The sequence below is a fragment of the Aricia agestis genome, chromosome 15 (genome assembly GCF_905147365.1).
Source record: "Aricia agestis chromosome 15, ilAriAges1.1, whole genome shotgun sequence".
NCBI classification, from domain to species: Eukaryota; Metazoa; Arthropoda; class Insecta; order Lepidoptera; family Lycaenidae; genus Aricia; species Aricia agestis.
Genome location: NC_056420.1, coordinates 10,010,001 through 10,032,957, shown reverse-complemented (window position 1 = coordinate 10,032,957; position 22,957 = coordinate 10,010,001). Strand labels below are relative to the sequence as shown.

General features: G+C 39.0%; 1 protein-coding gene across 1 annotated transcript in view; it reads right to left on the bottom strand.

Moving 5' to 3' along the window:
* Window positions 1-242: 242 nt before the first annotated feature.
* The window catches only part of LOC121734373 (ras GTPase-activating protein 1), a 26,093-nt gene continuing 3,378 nt past the window's right edge, over window positions 243-22,957 (bottom strand). The window contains exons 3-20 of the mRNA XM_042124945.1: window positions 20,481-20,553; window positions 17,758-17,911; window positions 16,199-16,323; window positions 13,497-13,652; window positions 11,997-12,183; window positions 11,421-11,714; window positions 10,633-10,803; window positions 9,936-10,111; window positions 9,580-9,652; window positions 9,150-9,268; window positions 8,722-8,852; window positions 6,378-6,547; window positions 5,966-6,094; window positions 5,334-5,463; window positions 3,489-3,643; window positions 1,953-2,085; window positions 1,006-1,177; window positions 243-456 (exon numbers count right to left, since the gene is read on the bottom strand). Coding sequence (XP_041980879.1) covers window positions 1,026-1,177; window positions 1,953-2,085; window positions 3,489-3,643; window positions 5,334-5,463; window positions 5,966-6,094; window positions 6,378-6,547; window positions 8,722-8,852; window positions 9,150-9,268; window positions 9,580-9,652; window positions 9,936-10,111; window positions 10,633-10,803; window positions 11,421-11,714; window positions 11,997-12,183; window positions 13,497-13,652; window positions 16,199-16,323; window positions 17,758-17,911; window positions 20,481-20,553 — 2,528 coding nt within the window. The 3' untranslated portion in view covers window positions 243-456; window positions 1,006-1,025. The remainder of the gene's footprint in view (window positions 457-1,005; window positions 1,178-1,952; window positions 2,086-3,488; window positions 3,644-5,333; window positions 5,464-5,965; window positions 6,095-6,377; window positions 6,548-8,721; window positions 8,853-9,149; window positions 9,269-9,579; window positions 9,653-9,935; window positions 10,112-10,632; window positions 10,804-11,420; window positions 11,715-11,996; window positions 12,184-13,496; window positions 13,653-16,198; window positions 16,324-17,757; window positions 17,912-20,480; window positions 20,554-22,957) is intronic.

Sequence of the window (22,957 nt, the reverse complement as noted above, 5' to 3'; positions counted from 1 at the left end):
AAACAGCCTGATTCTGAAACTTCGATCAAATATTTTGCGACTCAAAACTTACTGTTATAAAAAATTGAACGACAATTTTGCGATTCAAATATTTGAGCAGCCTTACATTTGACGAAGATTCCAGAGTAAGGCTGTACCTGTAGGCCTACTACGAAACCGTTTTGAGACTCAAACAATCGGACGAGATTGCCGCGTCCTGCTCTAACAACGTCATTTCACGTTTGTTACAGTAGGGAGCGGCATTCTCGTACGATTGTTTGAGTCTCAAAACGGTTTCGTGGTGCGGCCCCTGACTTGATTAAAACTTATATTACGTGTATCGTTTTGGCACGATAGACCTCTGAAACAATCCTGCGACTTAGAAAAGCTAAAGCTAACAATGACTACACCGACACGACTAAATGAGACCGCTGACTCACTACCGCTACTGTCCTTTAAGTGTTCGTTACCCTGAAACTGAATTTAAAAAATAATTGTAACAATTAAATATAATTCATACTAATATTCTATGTACTATCAGAGAAGTTGATTCCTATGCAAATCGGGGACCTAAGTAGTTTGGTCGCGTTACGTCAATTACACGTTAATTGTGATCTGTCGGCTGGGTTTGACATAACGCGACCAAACTACGTAGGTCCTCCATCTGCCTAGGAATCAACTTCTCTGAGTATATAAATGCGAAAGTGTGTCTGTCTGTTACCTGTTCACGTCCAAAAGTCGTTTATCGCACGGAAGCTGTCCATTTTTCCGGCATAAAAAGTATTCTACGTCATTTCCCGGGACTAGGATAGGGATGTATATGTCGCAGTCATCTGGTTTAATCTGCGATTCGATTAAATGACTAGCACATTCATTGAATGACACCATTCAATTGAATGACTCAGCAAAATCGGTCCAGCGAAGTATGGGCGTGAAGGTAACAGACAGACAGACACACACACCTTCACATTCATAATATTAGTTTGGATAATTCCCTCCCCAAACAGGCAACAACTATAAAATTACCTGCGTCACTAAGGCGTATTCTATCTGATCATCTCGAGATACTTGTGCTTGTGTTTAGTGAGCATCTCGGTGACGGTCACCAGTTTCCGTATCGCCGGCTGAGTCTTCGCCAGCGTCTGTAGCTCGGAGAGATGCGACACGCATATGTGGTGGATCGTAGCTAGCTCCTTGGCTGGAAAAAAAGAAACTTAGAACATTTAAAATGCCCAATAAAAAATATATGAAGTGCAAATTCTTCAGCTTTAAGAAGTCTGATGCATAAAGTTAATATACCTAGCGGAATAGAGCAACAATCTCGAGCTGTCAAACGAAACCGAAATTGGTTTCATCTGTGTGTAAAAATATGTGTATGTATACTACTTATACTTACACAAGCATGATTGAACATGATTTCTATGAGATTAAATTGTCAACGTGCGACACGTGCCGACTGGACGTCATGAAAGAGTGCTGCTGTCATGTATCACACGTCTCTTTTTACCACGCAGTGTTACTGATAGTGACATCTCTCTTGCTCAGGCCTTTGTTTGTCTATTCCGCTAGGTAATTAACTTTATGGTCTAATGATGATGAATCATTGCTAACAATACTTTCGATCTTGGCAGCTTTCAAACAAAAAGAAACTATATCGAAATCGATCCACCCGTTCAGATTCCACGATGCCACGGATAGACGCACAACTATACAGACACACAGACAAACATTAAGACAGGCACATCAAACTTATAACAATCCTCTTTTACCTCACATTGGGGGTTAAAAATCTATTGAACATGGAACCTCCTTTTCAGGACACGGTCTATACTAAGTGCTAATATTTTGCTTTCCTGGCTATAATTATCTAATATTTTATTCAAATAAAAAATTCGGGTAAACTTACAATTGTAATACTTACACAGTATTTCTAAAGTCATGCTCATAATCCTTATTCGATGTGACAAACTTACCAATATCAAAATTGTTGTTGGAGTTTGGCGGAGTGTTGCCAGGGTCTTGCACGTTGCTCAGTTGGTCCAGAAACACAACCATGCGCTCCTTGTTCTTCAAGATGAACGGATTCACTACTTCCATATATGGCTCCTATAAATAATTAGAAATCAGTATGAGAGGAATTGATTATTAAAGTAAATGGCGGACCTACGTTATTTGAACGATATATGGTCGCTGTTAAGCATTAGTGTCCTAACCCACAATTTTTTTTGTTGATAAATTTTGAATGCAGTCTTGTTCTAAATCATTTATAGAACATAACTGCATTCATAACTCAATACGTAATTTTTATGTGGGTTAGTACACGAATGCTTAACAGCGTCCATATTATTATGTCTATTGTTGGTAAAGGGCCCCGAAGACGATCAAACGGTTTAACTCAAACACGTAAATTTTGGTTTGACTCAAACCGATTTGATCGTTTACAAAGCTAGTTTGAACGGTTTGTCAAACATTTACGTGTTTGAAGCTTGTTTTTATTTTCGTTGTGTTCGACGCGCCGTTTGATCGTGTTCCGACGCGTTTGATCAAACCCGCTTAGTTTAGTGCTGAATTATGAAGAAGAAAAAGAAGAAGCTGTAGTTTCTAGCACTTTCTGTAGATGTTCGTGGATAAAACAATATTATCTTAGTCGATAGGCCATACCATTAATTTGGACCAAAGTCGTTTTCTTTTTTTTTCTCTTCTGACGCAGGACATTAACGTTATAAACATAAGATAAGAAAATCGCGATCCCCGTTCTAGAATCTAGACTCTAGAGTCTAGACTCTAGAGCATCTTCTGCATCACAAGACGTGTACTCGACAGCGCGTATTGAATGAAACTGCGCAGTGTCGTTTGACAAACCATTCAAACCGACATCAAACGGTCGCATAAAACACGTAAGGTTTGAATCAAACCGTTTGATCGTCTCGGGGGCTCTTAAGATTTTGCAAGCTCTAACTATTTGAAACTAGAAGCAGATTAGACAGAATTATAGAGTATGCCGACTTAGAACTGATGTTGAAATTTTTTAATTTGACGTATTATGACGAAAATCATCGCTAGGGTTGTTAAATTGTTACCTACGAATTTAAAACTATGACTTATTCGCTGGACGTGTTCCTCTTTGGTCGTATTGTTGTTTGTGTTTTGGCACATGCGATTAAAATTGTCAGAATCCAATTTTGAAATCTTTATTTTAAATATTTAAAAATAAATTATACCAGCCAGCGCAAGGCATATTCCGTTTATAATCGTAGTGAAACCCGACGTATTTGACAGATATTGAAACCTGTCCTTCTCTTTGCAGTCGAACTACTGGTAGTTATGTCTATTGTGCTAGAAGTCCGCAGTGTAAGTGTGACATTCACGCGATTTTAGACCTTAAAGAGATCTCAATAAAGTTCAACTTATCTTGGTGCCAAACTCAACAAGTTTGGCGAGATTCTGCACGCTTTTAGCAACTGTTTGCAAAATTAGATCTTATCACATTAAATTAAATTCCAATTTACCTTGGCACCGAACTCGACAAGGTTGGCGAGATTCTGCAGGCACTTGGCGACCATGAGCAGCGAGCGCTGCGCGTGCGGCGGCGGCGAGCCCGCGACGAGGCCCCACGCGCGCGGCTCCACCAGCGCCGGGCAGATCAGCCGGAGGAATATGAACCCTGTGACAACGTGATAAGGTAGGTTATTGAATATTAAAGACAGTAAACATTTAAATAAACTTTATTTGCATCCATTTTAATATAATTCTATTTTTTTGTCACTTAAAACACTGCTATGCTGTTAGCAACGTCAAAATATTTACTATTTAAGACCCAGTTTCATCAAGCAATGTTAAATAAATAATGGCTTGTTAAATTAGTTAATGGCCTGTTAAGAGCTATCGAGCGTTCCACCATACGCTAATGTCATGTCAAATCGCCTAAAACGGTGTTAAATTTAATTCCTGCTATGGATGTCCGTTAAATATTTAACAGGCTGTTATATGAGTCAAAATAACAACTCTCAAAGACAATAATATGCAATATCAATAAAAGAATCTGTTTTGACTTTTGAGTCTTTCCGCCATGTTTCCGCTACGTCCTTATTATTAATTATTTTCATAGTTAGGAATAATTATTTATTTTCACTTTGTCAAAAATTCAGCCTTCGGATTTTCCTTGACATTGCAAATATACTAACTTGTATCAAAATTACCAAACCGAAATATGTAAATAAAAGTTTGTATTATGATTCATGTTTTCAGCTTTGACAGATAATAATTATTAACCTGTTAAATTAAGAAGAACTATTATAGCGTAACAAATGTATGCGATCAGTGATATTTTAATTTGGTCGCATTATCTACTATTATACTACTATGGAAGAAAGTGGCACATTGCAGCAAACATATCGTATTAATCTTGTACATTGCAATTTCGTCGCCTTATAACAAGACTGAACGAATTGATAGTTGTTCACTCGTTGTTCCCTTAACATTGCATTTACTAATCCGCTGTTAAATTTTTACTGTGGGACATAAGTATTTTAACAGTCTGTTTAATTTTCTAAGCTCCGTTAAGTAATGCCTCGTTAGGATTTAACAAACATAGGTTGGTGAAATTGGGTCTAAGCCGGTCCCTAAACGATACAATTTATTGTGCAATATCACGCTTCAATTTTAGTTTATTTGACAATTAGATTGAAAGCGCGCGATGTTCAATATCAACCCTAGACGGTCAATAATATTACGCAATACGTGATATTGCACAATAAAATTGTTTGTCTAGGGGCCCGCATAAACTTCTTACAACTTCTGTCAATAGGGATTAACGCAGTTGAATATTGATGATTAGGAGTAGCCTTCTAGTGATGATATAATTTCGATTTTATTTCCTTTGCCAGCGATTTCGATATTTTTTAAGCAAGCGATTAATTTACGTTAGGCAACTTCACTAAGATCGACAGTAAAAATCTGTCACTAATATCATCTTGGGTCGCTTCAACGAGCAAACGGGTCACCTGATGTAAAGCAACTTCCGTCGCCCATGGACACTCGCAGCATCAAAAGAGCTGCAGGTGCGTTGCCGGCCTTTTAAGAAGGAATAGGGTAATAGGGTGGGTAATAGGGAGGGTAGGGATGGGAAGGGAATAGAGGAGGGAAGGGAATAGGGGGAAGGTAGGGAAGGGAATAGGGTACGGGATTGGGCCTTCGGTAAACTCACTCACTCGGCGTGAAACAGCGCAAGCGCAAGCGCTGTTTCACGCCGGTTTTCTGTGAGTCCGAGGTATTTCTCCAGTCGAGCCGGCCCATTTGTGCCGAAGCATGGTTCTCCCACGTTTAAATCGTATATTATAGACATTTTAGCGTACCTGAGACGACTCTCGTGCGCACGAATCTCTCGTTCGGCCACTTGGCGACGGCGGCGCGCTGCAGGCAGCCGCATAGGTAGCGCACCGGCCGCGGACACGACTCCGGCGACGTGAATATCGACAGCGTTATCTGTAACGTTAATTAACCTTTTAGAACTTAACTGACGATAAATTAAATGCGTTATGACGCGGCTACTTTATTCGATATGTGACGCTGGCAACTCCTAAAATAGGGAAGCATAAAAGATGACGAGATTGCACAGAATGATTTTTAAACAATATTCAAACTTTATGTATTTATTATAGGTTCGGATAACTCATGAAAATAAGCAACTTTTAGTATACAGTCAACTTTGTTACAAAAATTGTTGTTCCATACAAAAACGCCTTACTATGGCCTCCTCACTATTGAAAGACACAGCTGATACTTTTTTTTCAACTTAGAAAGTTGAAAATTCGCTGCTAAAAGTTTTGTAGTGTTCAAAAATTCTTCCTGTATATTCACTAATGCCCTAGCCCCTATCTAGGTTAATGTTAGCCCTAGGTTCATGTTGACTTTTTCGTTGGTCTTAACTTCGACTTAAAATAATATATAATCTACAAATAATAAAGTAGTATATAATGCTTTATACCTGATCCAGTATCATGAGAAGAAACTCGGCGTTGTTACAAGCATCGTCGGGCGAGTCCATTTTGGTGGGGTTCAGCTCTGCCGATTGTTTGGCGTCGATGAGCTTCTGCACAGTTTCAGCTATCGCCGCCTGTAGTCATAATGATGGAACAATAAAAACATGGAAGTAAGATGAACAGCTACTTATTTTATAAATTTTTAAAATCAAAAAGACATAAGTGTGAAAGAGAAAGATATATTGCCTTTTTGCTTTTTTCTAAGGATGTCACAGTTTAAGATGTCAAAATTACTATACAAATTAAGGTAATGGTGCTCCCACACTGCCGTTGGAACTTGGAACATGCTCATTAACATTTTCTATCATGTACCGCCCACATTTTGCGATCACGTGATTGATGAGAGAACCAGCTTACCTGGAGGAAGGGCTTGCAGAGCGCGTGCATGAACTGATCTAGCACGGCGGTGGCGAGCGACGCGCCTCGGAATAGCGCGCGGTGGTCGCTCTCGCGCGCTAGCTCGCCCGCCGCCAGCTCGCGCGCTAGCTCCGCCCCCCGCCCACATTCCGAGAATGCGTGCAGCACCGCTGTTGACAGATGAACGAATTGTGAATACCGTTAGATGGTATTATATTATTTTACCAACCTTTAATAGGTCACCGGCAAATTGTCAACACCGTTAAATTATAATCGAACTATTTATATTGTAAAATATCGATATATTTTAAAGGGGATATTATTAAATGCACAACAGAATAATTTTGCAGCACACTACCTTAACTCCGCTAGTTAACTGAATGCATACCAGAAAAGCTAATGCTGATCAAAAGCGAGACGACCTTTATAACCGAATTCACATCAAAAATATGATTCATACATCGGATATATTATTTGTAAAACTAAAATTTAAATTATTTATCAAAAATACTAACTTGCACTCTAAATTGGACAATCTTACAACGGAATTTCTAAAAACGATATCGAAAGGTGCATCACAATAAAATCAATTTATATTATCAAAACAAGTCTACAAATTGACAAATCGTGCAACTAAAATATTTTTAGCCTAACTTTATTTTCTTTTTGTTTCTCTGATTTACTGAAAAACATGTTAGGGCCTCCTCATCTAACGCCGCACTCACTCCTTTGCGCTCGCTCTTTACTCTTTAGTGACCGCAGATATATCTTGATCTATTGCTGTGTTAGCGACAAAGATTTTTGGTAATTATGATGAGATATGGTGTAAGATTTTATCATTCCAAAACTATATAATATGGGTTTCTTGATAAAAATTAAGAAAAATTATCAAAATTTACTACTGTATTGTAATTGTATGGGTTAATAAATTTATTAATGATTCTTAAATAATTAATAGCAATGTTGGCCCAATACGACTTGACTGGGTTAGGTTAGATGGAAAATGTATGTAATGGAATATGTAATGGAAAAATAACCACGATGGCTAAGGCGGGAGCTACGCTGCGCTGTGCTCCCGCCTTAGCCATCGTGGTTATTTTTTTGTGAACCACCCAGAAATAGGAGCCCCGCGTAGCGTTGTTTTTTCCTTTTCTTTTCTTTAGTAGCTTGTCAACCCCTAGAGTGCAATTCCTAAGCTGGAGGCTTAATTATTTTGCAATATATCGGTAAGGAACCCTTTGTGCGCGAATCCGACTCGCTCTTTGCCGATTTTATTATTATTGTTATTATTATTATTGTTTATAAACTAAGTTACCATTCACTGTGCCAAAGTTTAGCCCATTTTAAGTTAGCACTTGATGATTTTTATGTGTTCTTAATTATATGAACATAACAGATTAAATTGGGTTTTATTTCGAATAAATGATGTTCCTAAAAGTAATTTAGGTGATGGTTTTCCTTTAAAAAGTTGTAGTATGTTTGTTGAACTAAGGAATTGTTAGATATACAATTTTAATAATAGTTATTCGTTCAGTAAAACAGTTTTGCAAATAACTTTAAATAGTATGCTGAATTCGTATTATTTAGGGTTCATAATGAGTGTGCAAGTCAGTATTTTTGGTGAAACTTTCAAATATTTTGATCGAGGAAAGGGAATATACAGATATTGATTTAAATACATGCCATTTTAAAGTAACACATTAACAGCACCATCTTTATATGTCACCTTGAAATTGTAAATACCGTTAGATTGTAATACAACTATTAGCGTTGTAAAACAAAGACAGATTTTAAAGTAACGCATTTACGGTGCCACCATACTTGTTCGCCGGTTCATTTGTCATTTACATCCGATCAATATACTTACAGTGCTCCCAAAGTGATAATGCGCATAGAAATTTTCGTCATTGTTCGGCAACGATCGTATTTCCCGAGCGTCGGAAGACGATGCCAAAAAACCTTTTACTGCGCATGTCAAAATCATATCATGCCATGGCAACGCCAACTGTTTACGACTTGACCGTAACCACTAGACAGCAACTTGTTGGTGGCGTTGCCATGACATGACATGATTTGGACATCCGCAACAAAAGGTTTTGTGGCGCATGCGCCAAAAATAGAGACAATTGACGGACCGGCGACAGCCGGCGAATACCGAGTACCGACTATAATAATATGATATTTTCTTCTATTTCTTTCGAACAAGGTGCAAAATGCAAAAGCAAGGTGCAAAATGCAAGGGGCTCTTACGTTTCATAGATTCAGGTGTTTCCGTGATTACGACAATTAGCTAAGATTTTCATGCGCATTATTCATTTGGGAGTACTGTATATTGAGAACTTACATGTGGCCAGCGGCTGTCTGTCTGTGCGACAGAGGTCAGCCAGCGCCTTGACAGCGGGCAGGCCGGGTTCAAGCAGCAGCTGCCGCAGCGGATTGTACTCCTCGCGCGGCATAACCAGCTCTTGCATGTATCTGTAATGATGGCACAAGTATGTAATTAGACTAGAACTTAACTTTAGTATGTCGTAAATCAAACGAAATCTTCCAACCGAGCGAATATGATCGGATTATTTTATTTATTACCATTAATTTAAACAAGACACGAACATGAACACACAATGTTTTAATATAATATTCAAGTTTACCACAGTCTTTGGATGTAGATTTAATTTTTTTTTAAACCTGATTGCAGCTAGTTACCACTATAGTAGCGAATATTTATTAAGCTACTTAATATGGTAACACCTATAAAACGAATCTGGTACGCACCTTATACGCAACCGTAGCGACCCCCACTCCCCAATAGGCGTCATGCCCGCTAGAGGATACCACTCCTCAACCTCTTCTCCATTCGCTAAATTCGCCAACTCTATTGTCAGCTCTGCCACCTATAATAGCCACAAACATTATTTTGCTCACTACAATTTGTATGGTATTAATAAAAATATTATTATAACGATACGACATAACGAATACTATGCAATGATTGGTCCTTGTCTATCAAGCTCTAACTATGATACTTATATTGAAAAGCAACAGCATAATAATATGACATTAACAATCAATAGAAACGCTATTATTAGTCCTCGTGACTTTTAAGTGATATAAAATCCTTGTCGCATAACAACTGCAAAGGTGTCCTAATATGATTCGAACGTAATAATAACTATGTATATTTTTGCTTCTTATGAATACTTACTTCAGACTCTTTTCCTCTCTTTCCGGTATTATGAACGGTGATAGTAAAGGAAGTTACATCTGGTGGGACATCACTGAAACAAAATAAAACATATTATTAACTTGTTAAGTTTGTCGAAATAATTAGTACCAATTTGTGAGCAATAAAGAGTTATAGATATCTATCTATCTATTATTTTCTTCTTGAATGTGTTCAGTTGTCACAAACTTTATATATTTATATTTTATGGATTAAACGTCGTAGCATAATGATAGCTGTGAACGACAAGATAGAGATAGAGCGAGATGCAAAATGATGAAAAGTCAGAGTTATCGTTTGAAACTTTAGTAGTATTATTTCCATAAAGTGATACTAACTCGAAGAAGAACTCGTCGTCCCAGTGCGGATCGGGCGAGGGGCGGGGCCGCGTGCGGGCGACGGGGGCGGCGCCGAGCGCGAGACGTAGATGCGGGCGCGGCGCCAGCCGAGCGGGCAGACGGTGAGCGGTCACGCAGCGTACGCGTAACGCACGTAGCCATACTACGCGCGCCACCTGATAAAAAAAATTTTAGGCAATGCTTAAAGCTATGTGTTTTATTTTTATGAGATACATTAGAAAAGAAGCTTGATGGAAAGGGCTGAACATTGTTTGGTGTATCTGCTTACTGAGTAATGAGTTATCTAAAATATTACGAATAAAGTGTGATGATGTTGTAAACATTTTGAAATTATAGAACAATGTCTTCAAAATTAAATCTCTTTGAGTAAATCTGCAATTATTTCATCCATTTACCAACATTCTTAACAGTTTTACAACAGAATCTAATCAGTGAGAATAAAAAAATTGTAAGTGTACGAAGTTTTAATTTGAACTTAATTATTTAGTTATGATAATTACAACTAACAGAATAATACATTGATGTGTAAAATCGAAAAATTGATTCATAGGCGGATAGCATAATAAGGTCGGGTTATGTCAACATAATGTTAATCGTGATGTGGCTTGGTTTAATATGACGCGACCAATTACGTAAGAACATCTTGCTAAGAATCAACTTCTCTGGTAGTACAAACCTTGCAATGATGCCTCGCCTGCTGCGGCACACAGAGCGGTCGCAGCGCGTTCAGCCAATCCCGCAGATCTGAGGACGAAGCGGCCGCGAGAAACGTATGCGTCGACAGGCAAGGTAGAGCGCGCTCTACCAGTTGAAAACAGAACTCCCGCTCCCATAGGGATTCATGCACCTGAAAACAGAGTAGCGTTAATGATCCTTACAAATGTTTGCGAAAGTTGATCTTGTTTACGTTAAAACGAGTAAACCAATTTAAATGAGATTTAGAGTGATGGGAAAGTTAAATTAGTTGGAAGAGAAACGGTTCATTTGGGCGGAGCGGGCACAGGCACCGCGCACGCACACATTAAAACCGATCGCAACGAGTTGTTGTTCCGTTCTATATTATTTATTTATTTTTTATTTTGTTAGGAAGACCAACAGCTATCAATAAAAACAGTAAATAACTTATACTAGAAAATAAGAAGCCAATTACACAAATAGATATACAGAATGAGTAATAAGTTCAAACATAACAGGCGCCACATACTACTAAGTAAATTACAATGTGTAAAGTGAGACTAATTACTCAAGAGTCACAAATACTAAAATTTAAGGCTATACGCTACGCTATACGTAAACAAATTCTATCGTGAGTAAAAATTTTGTTTGTAAAAAATTATGTTACTGAACTTTACCTAGAGATGTGAAGTTCACATACGCACATTTATGAGGAGACAATTTTACAACACTATGTGAAAACATTTTATAATTCAGGACAATTCAATCTAATCTCCAAAAGCAACTCACCTGATATAGATAAGCGCACGAGAGATCAATAAGACCCTTCGGCTTGGTTCGCTTCGGAGAGTCATAGAAGTACAAATGCGTATCCGTTCCCTCTTGGAGCAGAACGAAGTACAACGCTTTCCACTTCTTGGCACCCTTGTCTGACTTCTTGTGGAGGTAGCCTTGGTGTTTGATACCCTTCATCTTCTTCAAGCCGATCTGATCACGGCATTCCCTGAGAGTGGCGTATATCTTCTCAGCAGCCGCTCCCGTCGCATTCTGCTGGGGTTCTATTTGATGGCCTTCTGCTATCAGCTGTAACATAACAGTTTATTAAGAACTATATTTTTATTGATATTTTAAAATATGATAAGTGCGTTTAACATCTAAACACTAAGAATATACTGAAATATTATGTGGCCGCTTGAAATTTAGATTCTTGCAATAAAATTGTGTACAAAATTAATTTTGAATGGCCATATATTTACGTTCAGCAAAGGCTTAGTCTTGATTTGACAAGTAACATTCATACAGGCCAAAATCATAACCACATATTTCTTCGCTGTAGTCGAGGAAAAAATACATGTAGAAACTCACAGGCTGTCCCAAAGTGTGTCCTTCTACAATCTGCTCCTTTCTGTATCTGTTGATGACGGCATCCAAGCACTCGAAGGTACGCCCGCCCATGAGGTATCTGACGCCCTTCTTCTCAATCCGGAACCTTTGGATCTGGTTGTTGATGTGGAAGAACAGGGAGTAATCACCAGGCGAGTTATCAGATGGCCTGAAATGATAAATGAAATTGGTATAAGCGTTATAGTACACCACCGCACTAGGGTAAGTCGCGTTCAGACTTTTTTTTATAAAATAAGGGGGCAAACGAGCAATTGGGTCACCTGATGGAAAGCAACTACCGTCGCACATGGACACTCGCATAAGAAGAGCTGCAGGTGCGTTGCCGGCCTTATAAGAGGGAATACGCTCTCTCCTTTAAGATTTGCAGATCGTATTGGTCCGGACTCCGGAAAGACTGCTGATGACAGTTTGTTCCAGAGTTCCCAATTTCAATTATTGAAATCGAGCAAAAAAGGCGAAAAAAATCACGTTTCTGTTATGGAAGCCCCTCTTCATTATTATTTTTATTTTGTTTTTAGTGTTTGTTGTTATAGCAGCAACAGAAATACATATATCTGTGAAAATTTCAGAAGTCTAGCTATAGCGGTTTTTGAGATACAGACTGCTGACAGAAAGACGGACAGACAGATAACGAAATATTAGTAATAGGGTGCCGTTTTTACCCTTCGGGTACGGAACCCTGGAAAAGCTCTGATTTCGCATTAACCGAAAATGGACTTTGTATGCAGTACCTGTAATATGTCGTCAAACATCGCATTTCTCTTTCTAACTGTCAATTTTAAAGGCTTTACCAACCAGATCCCTTAACTATCTTCCTTAAAAAAAATTAAAACGTAACATCATATGACAGAAAACTATGAAACAATGTTATATAACACATTACACAAACAATAATAAACATAGAAAACAAAATATAATGACAAAACTTACCTGTTTTTAAATAAACTGAACAAAGAATTCATATTTACAAAAAATGAGTGTTACTTCATAAGATATTGTAGGACTGACTGCTACCAAGCAATCAGAGACATCTAGCATATAAATAGAAATATATGTCATACGGTGGGCGGAGTGGAATGACATCTGAATGTGCAATTTCATTCATGTACACCTTTGCCAAAACATTTTAGCACATCCGACGTCTTCATTTTTGTCAGACAATCAGGTGATCTTGCACTGTCCAATCTCCTAACCAAACTTATAACTTTTTACAATAAGGGAATTGAACCGACAACTTCAAAGTTAAACCCACACGCTCATCCTAAAAATCGGCCTCATTGATCATATAGGCTTATACCACCCAACAAAGTAAGAGTGTAATTTTGTAATGCGTACACACTTAGTCACTTTACAAATGCCGTTTCAACCAAAATCTAAATCTAAACCTAAAACACTTCCACGCCCGAATACATCATTGTAAACTATTTCTTGGATAAATCAATGATTGGTTGATTGACTGACCTGACCAAGAAGCTCCCCGGTCCAGCCTTGACCAGCATATCCACCGCTTCGCTCTTGGTGCAGTTGGGGTGGAACCACGAGAACACCGTGTTGGGGTCAATGGATGGATCCAGGTCTTCCACTAGCTCCCTGAAGATCATTCCTTGCTCACCGGTTCTGAAACAAACCTTATATGTTAAAAACTGCATTTGTACGGTCAAATTGAGAAGCCTCCTCCTTCTCAGCCGTTAGAAACCTATTTTATAGGTTTCTAACGGCTGCATGAAATACTATGAGTAGCTAGATATTAATGATGTAAATATAAACAATCTTGATGTTTATCACATGTCTTTCTTTCAACTCCGAAATAAGCTTGTTCTGTCAGGTATTTGTTACTATGTAAAACGTATTGCAACTTTAGAACAATTAGCAGAAATCTTTTTTGAAAACAAGGTTATTACATATTTACGAAAACAGCAAAGTAGAACAGTGAGGGCGCGTTCGGACGTGCGCGTTTTCTACGCGCGCGGTTTCAGCTCGCGTGTTTTCGTGCGCGCAGAAAACGCGCCATAAAAATAATATGTTGATAATTCTCATTAAAACTATTATTTTTAACAAAAAATTGAAACCGACTTCCAAGGTAAAAACAATAATAATATGAACTAAAAAGTATTAAATAACTATTGCTCTATAATAGTGCCTTTTTCAGAATTCGTCTACATCTCAACTATTTCTGTACATACTACAGTCTTCATTATTTGAAGTCGGTACCAGCTAATTTTATCGTGAGTTCAGTCAATGTCAGAATATCTGAAGCTTTTGGGACTGGTACCGACTTCGAAGTTTTTTACAATTTTATACGTGGGAGAGCCATGCTTCGGCACGAATGGGCCGGCTCGACCGGAGAAATACCACGTTCTCACAGGAAACCGGCGTGAAACAGCGCTTGCCCTGTGTTTCGCCGAGTGAGTGAGTTTACCGGAGGCCCAATCCCCTACCCTATTCCCTTCTCTACTCTCCCCTATTCCCTTCCCTTCCCATCCCTACCCTCCCCTATTACCCTATTCCCCCATTAAAAGGCCGGCAACGCACCTGCAGCTCTGCTGATGCTGCGAGTGTCCAAGGGCGACGGAAGTTGCTTTCCATCAGGTGACCCGTTTGCTCGTTTGCCCCCTTATTTCATAAAAAAAAAAAAAACTATGAGTCTTTTGATAAATTTCAAGGATTTCCCTGGATTGCTCATAGATCCCATCATCAGCTCACCACTTTCGTAATTATTATACAAAATCAAGATTATACCCTATACAACAACACAAGAATTTTGAAAATCGGTCCACAAACAGCGAAATAATCATCAAAAACATTTGCTTTGATGCAAAATATCACGAAAAGCATCAATTATTGGGTCATAATGTGATGACCCATGGCATAATTATGATTTTGATGATGATGATTAAATAAATTGATGTGTTGGCTTATGCTTTCAGTTGTTTAAACAACGCCGAAATCCCCGAACCTGTATCTATAAGGATTCAAAAGTTCTGTTGGGTACCTTCGAATCCAGGGTATAACCTGGTGCGAAATCTTACTTTTTGGTAGCATTAACCTCGAATGCTTCAGAAAAAATTTAAATCACTATACGTTTCCATACAAATTTCAAGGAGTCCCCTCGATTTCTCCAGGATTCCATCATCAGATCACCACTTTTTTGAACATGGTACCAAATTCGAGTTAAACCCTATACAACACAAAAAGAATTTTGAAAATCGGATCTCAAACGGCTGAGTTATCGTTGAACATACAAAAAAAAAAAAAAGATACATACAGCCGAACGTATAACCTCCTCCTTTTTGGAAGTCGGTAACAAGTACAAGTTAGAGTGATTTCCGCACGAGCGAAGCCGCGGGCAAAAGTTAATACACCATAAATTATCATACAAAAACTGATATGCGTTGCAACTGAACGCACCAATAACTACACAACATTAAGATCAGTATCTTACTATTGAGGTTACGATATTTATGTCGGCAGATGTCTGATAGCGTTTTAAGTAGTAGAAACTTTTAATGTGATAAAATATGCAATAATCAATAATGGAGTTTATAAGTTTGACGTGTCTGTCAGTTTGTCTGTATGTATGTTCAACTTTTTAAGCCCTGACGTCGTAGCATTTAAGCGAGTGGGCCAAGTTTTTTATTGTTTGAAAGCTGACTTGACTGTTCTGAATAATTTATATGAAAAATTTCATATTTGTCAATTAATTAATTTATAGTTTGAAGATTTGTGTAGATACACTGTGGGCGTCCCGACCGCTGGGCGAAGATCGCCAAATTACCAGATGATGGACGACGCCGCCATGGCCGACCTCGACAAGGACGGCCCGATGAACTTGATAGTTGATACAAGCCAGGTTGTCCTACGGTAGTTCTGCAGCTTCCATACTAAATTCATATCCGCAATACACGGGCCGCTCAAGCAGTTCTTGAGCGGTCGGAGCAGTCGCACTGCCGTTGAGTTTCGCCGTGCGGTCGAACAACAAGGGTTATGTATGGTCGACAGCATGATGCGGTCGTGTTGCAGTCGTGTACAACTTCAACACGACCGCTCTAGAGCGGTCGATCCCGACTGCAACTTGCAGTCCGTCTATGGTCGGCCTAAAGGGATGTTTGCCCAGCAGTGGGACAGCATTGATTTTTAAACAAAATAGTTATTTTTGCCTTTACCTGTGCGCGGTGACCCAGAGCCAGCCGTCGCCCATGTCGTTGTGGACGAAGAAGATGTCCCCCTTCTGGAACGTCAGCTCGTCCGTGTCCGGCATCTTGGTGTACGGCAGGATCGCGACCACGCGCTGTGCAAACGATAATAAGCCTTAACACATGGACACTTAGGTCGACAATATAACTATTAAAGGTACGCTACGTAACTACGCTGAAGCGAAGCGACGCGACACTTTAAATTCTATTATCTATAACATTGACAATTTGTGTCACACAGACAGAGACAGTTCTGCTGCCACGTAGAGCAGTTTAGTTTATACGATTACATACAAACAATATTTGGCCGTGATATATTATGTAGCATTGCTCTGCTGCAGCTGAGTGTCTCTGAGTACAGTCTCACCTTAAGGATCATGCCAAATTGCAACTTCGCAAGGCTTTACGATGCATTTTTAGATGTGCCATTTATTTAGAACAGGCCTATACCGCGAGCGACAATTCTATCATTTCAATATATATCTTCATAACTAGTAATTAGAGTTCAGTTTTTATTGGTATTTTTAAATTGGCATCTTAAAGTAGCAAAAGGAATGGAGTGCTTCCCGAGTCCAGAAACTTATTACAGACAGTGAAGGGCTTGGTTATGATGCCTGAGAATTATTATACTTTACGTTCATCATTGCCACTGCACATTATAGAGTACTTTTACTATCATTTTAGTTGATACATGGAAAGTTTATCTAGGATATCCCGGAAAGACGTATCCGATTGGCCAACTTACGCGTAATCAATTTTTATTATAGAAAATAGTATAGTACATACATTGGTATAATGTGCATGATTAAGTAAATGTACTTAATTTAATAGTTAGTGTTATTTTAAACTTTAAAATGGCAATTTTCATGATAAGCGATTAACACCTCCATCGTGCGAATCGCAGATATAATAGATTTTCTATTGTTATGCAACAGCCGGCTGCCACTTGGGGATTGGTATACAGGTGTAATAAAACTAAGTGCTAATAATACTTTTGGGGTGCGTATGGATCCCCTGTATAGAGTTAGCTGTGAAAGTATCAGCGCTGAAAGGGTAAGTTATTATTAACTTTTGTATGAAAAACTTCATGATGCTGGGACGCTTGGCCATACAAATCACAAAAAAAATGTAAACTCTATGTAAGGGACACATAGACACCCTGTCTTAGGGCTGCCACCCGTACTTTATAATAAAGTATTGTACGTTGTTTAAGGTAATTGTACTCTGTACTTTATATTAATAATAAAGTACGCGAAAATACTTTATTTCTCATAATTTGATTTCTGTTGAAGTCGTAAGTATTTTTCGTTAAACGAAATTTATCGATTAAATATAATACTAAAGAAAAATAAATTGTGCTTTATTTTTATACTGTGTACTTAATTTTTCTTACTTAGAGTAACCAATGTACTTTAAATGCAAAAATAAAAGGTGGCAACCCTACCCTGGCTATACAATTTTGGTACCTGACACCGACGTTGCTATACAAATCGCAGTTAATTTTTTCACGTCACTCTCCCTAATCATACCTTCTTATCGTTGACGGGTTCCGGAGGAGGCACGGGTTCGACTAGCCGCTCCCGTTTCAGGAGATCGGAGCAGTGGCTGTAGAAGCCCACCAGTTCGGCCAGGGAGTCGAACTGACGACCGCCGATGTAGTAGTCGCCGCAGACCGCTGTTATCCTGTAGTAGAGTAGATCGTCTTAGATTTGGATGAATCTTTACTAATATTATAAAGCTGAAGAGTTTGTTTGAACGCGACAATCTCAGGAACTACTGGAACGATTTCAATTCTTTCACCAATGTATAGCTAAGATGTTATACGTGGGAGAGCCATGCTTCGGCACGAATGGGCCGGCTCGACTGGAGAAATACCACGTTCTCACAGAAAACCGGCGTGAAACAGCGCTTGCGCTGTGTTTCGCTGAGTGAGTGAGTTTACCGGAGGCCCAATTCCCTTTCCTATCCTCCCCTTTTCCTTTCCCTTCCCATCCCTACCCTATTCCCTCTTAAAAGGCCGGCAACGCACCTGCAGCTCTTCTGATGCTGCGAGTGTCCATGGGCGACGAAAGTTGCTTTCCATCAGGTGACCCGTTTGCTCGTTTGCCCCCTTCTTTCATAAAAAAAAAAAAAAAAATGTCATCGATGACGTGGTACATAGGCTATGTATGTACCCCGGGCAGACCCGGGATGGACCACTAGTGCAAGATATTTACCACAAACACGATGTTTAGGGTTCCATACCCAAAGGGTAAAACGGGATCTTGTTACTACGCTGTCCGCCCGTCAGCACAGAATATATAAGTACCTTACCCATCAGTCTGACACCAGGCTACATCTCAACAACCACGAGAGCAAGAGAGATCACAAATGATGTATTGCTGTTGCCGCTATAGTAATAAATACAGGCGATCCTAAATGTCGCCACTTGATCGAAGGAAAGCGTTGTTTTCCTTGGGAATTGACTAGGCGTATTTGTATTTTTTATAAATAGACTAGACGTTCCGCGCGGCTTCGCTCGCGTAAATTAGATATTTCACAAACAAATTAATCCACGAAAAATAGCCTATGATCCTTCACGTGGTCTACTTCTTATCTGTGCCAAATAACAGAAAAATTGCTCCAGTAGTTCGTGAGATAAGCCCTTTCAAATAAACGTCCCCCCGTTTTTTCCACATTTTCCTCTATTTCTTCGCTCCTATTAGCATTAGCGTGATAAAATATAGCCTTCCTCGATAAACGGGCTATCTAACATTGAAATATTTTTTTTAATCAGACCAGTAGTTCCTGAGATTAGCGCGTTCAAACAAATAAACTCTTCCCAATTATAATATTATAGTATACATCGCAAATAATATAATAAAAATAATATCTAGGGACGCTTCACACCACGTCAGTCTGGCCCCGTGCTAAGTACCTGAAGGACTTGTGTTACGGGTACCAGACAACGGAAATATATTTAATACTTTTGTACTATACATATATTTAAGATTTTTATTATATGATACACATATTTAATACACATCCATGACCCAGGAACTTTGAAAACTTTTAGTTCCGTCGGCGGGATTCGAACCCGCGACCCGTTGGCTTGAGCTACCAACTGAGCCACAGAGGTCGTCAAAAAATCAGTGGTTAATAAAATATTCTTCTATGAGATAAGACAAAGTAATACAATACCATTTTATGCAGATTTAAAAGCATTTTTTTGTATTAGAAAACAAACTTTTCAAATATTATTTTAACGTTAAATGAAATTCTTGAAAGATTGCAATTATTTTTGTTTCTGTATAGGATCATAGTAATGATTAAAACACATGATGAATCAACCGGATGCAAAAAATGTTGCGTTTAGAGACGTGATTCAAGTTTAAAATTATTATGTTGCGTGTGATTAATTTTATTCTTAAAATCTCTTGTTATTTGTTCCTTGTTACAATGTAATATAAAATAGACAATCTGCGAGTTGAAATCGCAATTTGCATATCCTTTTATGATTCAAGAATGGCTTGACTGATTTGGATGAAAATTGGTTTACAAAAGGTTTATTACCTAGGCGTTTTGCTCAGGTTAAAAGTAAATGAAATCGATTTCTTCGGATTGATATGGGACGGTGGGCTCTAGGTGTAGATAGTCCATTCATCCCGTCCATTTGGATTCGCTGCACCTCAGGCAGTTCATAAAAACGGCTTTTCCTAATGAAGGGATGAAGGGTTTTTAACATTAAAAGAGTGAGCACACTGAGACAGGCCGTGCCGGGGCTCAGCGCTCCGGGGCTCATCGCAAAAATCCGTCTCCATACAATTTGTATGTAAGCGGAAATCCGCTGCGCCCCGACACAGTGTGCGATACGCGCATCCGCTTCCATACAAATTGTATGGAGGCGGACTTTTGCGATGAGCCCCGGCACGCTGAGCCCCGTCACGGCCCGTCTCAGTGTGCTCACTCCTTAACGTTTTATGATTTTGGGCTGTGAACATGCATCATCGGATTTTATGCATTGCAAATACTGTTATTGCATAATAGTACAGTACCAGTACCTTTAACGTGTTTGTTTAGGTGAGGCCGCACTAGGCGACACTACACTGCAACGGAGCGACGCCGGACGCGGCACGACACGGCCAAATATTCTTTGTATTCTTCATATGAGATGCCACACTATATGCGACGGCGTAATGAGGGTGTTTGAAGTTCTGTTTGCCACCAGGTGCCGCTAACTCGCAGTCTCGCACATAGTAAAGCATACATTTACCTGAAATGGTTGATGCCGGTTCGCCCCAAGTAGCTTAACACGTAAGATCCCGGCTTGCGATCACTTTCGCGAACTTAAACAAAAAATACATACTTTTATTTTTTATGACACAGATATGTCATCAGCCTGCCTAGCATACGCCAACGAGATATCTCACTCTCGAGATAATTAAAAACTACTTGTCTCATAATGTCAAAATCTCGACATTATCTCGACAAAATAACTCTATAAAGATGTGTTATTTCGATGATCTACGCGAGAAAAAATGTTTGTCATGCTAGGGTCAATAGAAATGAAGAGACAAACCATCAAACATCGAGAAAACATGTAGAGTGAGATATCTCGTTGGCGTATGCTAGGCAGGCAGAAAAGACAGAAACACAAAATAGAATAAATTATAAAATACATAATGTCTTGTGTCTTACAAGACATTATCTATTTTATTCTATTTTATACAATTTTTTCGAAAATCATACGAAGTTAAACAAAATAATTGTTAATATTGAGAACATAAATTATTGCGAAAGTCAGTTTCAATTTAAAAGTACTACATACTACATTCTACGCAGATTAATAATTGATTTATTTACACTGTAGTCACAAACTTCCATATAATAATAGCAGTTTGAATGTAATGATAAAATGATTCGTCAAAGATGACAAACGTTTTGAGTAACTAACTGTATTTACAGAAAAGGTAACTGATATTCATTGAAAGAGAACATAAAAACAACAATGGGAAACTTAACTATTGTTTTATATTCCCAGTAGCAGTCTAGTGAAAGGTATTTCATTACGCTATTAATTCATTGCGTTTTATTATTGTTAACTTTTGCTTAGACTTTATCACTAAGAACAAGAAAAGGGGTTTGGGTAATATTGGCGTCATCTTCAAATCTCGCGGCCACACGCCAAACCAGCATATTATGAAAGAACATATCAAGGGGAGTAAACTTTATTATGGGGAACATATAGCTAAACTATATAGGAGCCGAGATATTAGACATTTTAAGTTCGTATTTTCAACTAAAAGTAAATTCAATCATAACATGAATACTTTGTAAAATACAAAAAAACTGCATTATTTATTAGCTTAAAGCCTTCCTCGATAAATGGGTTATCCAAAAAAAAAGAATTTTTCAAATCGAACAAGCAGTTCCTGAGATTAGCACTTTCAAACACACAAACACTTCAGCTTCATAATATTAGTATACAAGGTATAACAAAACTAAGTGATAATACTTTAGTGTATGTACTGTGTATGAGTCCCGTGTATTAAGTTTACTGTAAAAGTAGTAGCGCTGAAAGAACACTTTTTTTCGTTTTTGTATGGGGAAACTCTTTACGCCAGGGCGCCTGCCCATGCAAATCACAAAAAAGTTTCTTAGCAGACAGAAGCATAAAGGTCGTAGTTGACGGCGTATGCTCGGAAACTCAGTCTGTTAATGCTGGTGTCCCTCAGGGCTGTGTGCTATCGCCTACCTTATTCATACTGCATATCAATGACATGTTACAGACCAACGGCATTCATTGCTATGCGGATGATAGTACAGGTGATGCTATATATACCGGCGCCCCCAATATTTCTCGACTAAATGTCATTGAGAGTCGAAACGAACATGTGTCTAAAATAGAGAATTCATTGGAGAAAGTCTCTGAATAGGGTAGACGTAACTTAGTCCAATTCAACCCCGCCAAGATACAAGTCTGCGCGTTCACCGCTAAAAAGTCACCAATGGTCGTACATCCTGGTTTTGAGGGCACATCTTTAACCATCTCCCCTAGCATTGATAGACTTGGCGTTAGCATATCGAACGAAGTCCAGTTCCAATATCATCTAGAGGGTAAGGCCAAGTTAGCCTCGAAGAAGCTTGGTGTTCTCAACAGAGCGAGACAGTACTTCAGTCCCGACCAACTCCTACACCTCTACAAGGCACAGGTTCATCTTCCTACTCCTCCTATTTTCTTCTGATTAATTTCGTTGCGGGTCTCAAGACAGTTTTAGCATGTCCCTCGGGCTCCCTGAGATCATATCAAAGGGTTTTCGTGGTTGGATACCGCTGTCGATCCCGGTGACACAGGAGATACAGTGGTGGGAAAGTGTGGTGGGCCAAAGCCCGTTTAAAAAAAAAGAAGCAGGTTCGGCCACATATGGAATATTGTTCTCATCTCTGGGCAGGAGCGCCAAAATACCAACTGCTCCCTCTAGATCGTATCCAACGAAGGGCCGCTCGAATTGTTGATTGCCATAGTGTTTCAAACAGCTTGGGCCCCTTGGAATTACGCTGAGATGTAGCTTCACTTTGCATCCTCCATCGGTTGTATCACGGGGAGTGCTCTGAGGAATTGTTCGGAATTATACCACCTGCAACTTTTCGCCATCGTCCCACGCGAAAAATATTCTATCCTCACCACCTTGATGAGTGGCAGTCTTCCACCGTGCATTTCTCGCGTAACTTTCTGTCGCGCACTGTAAA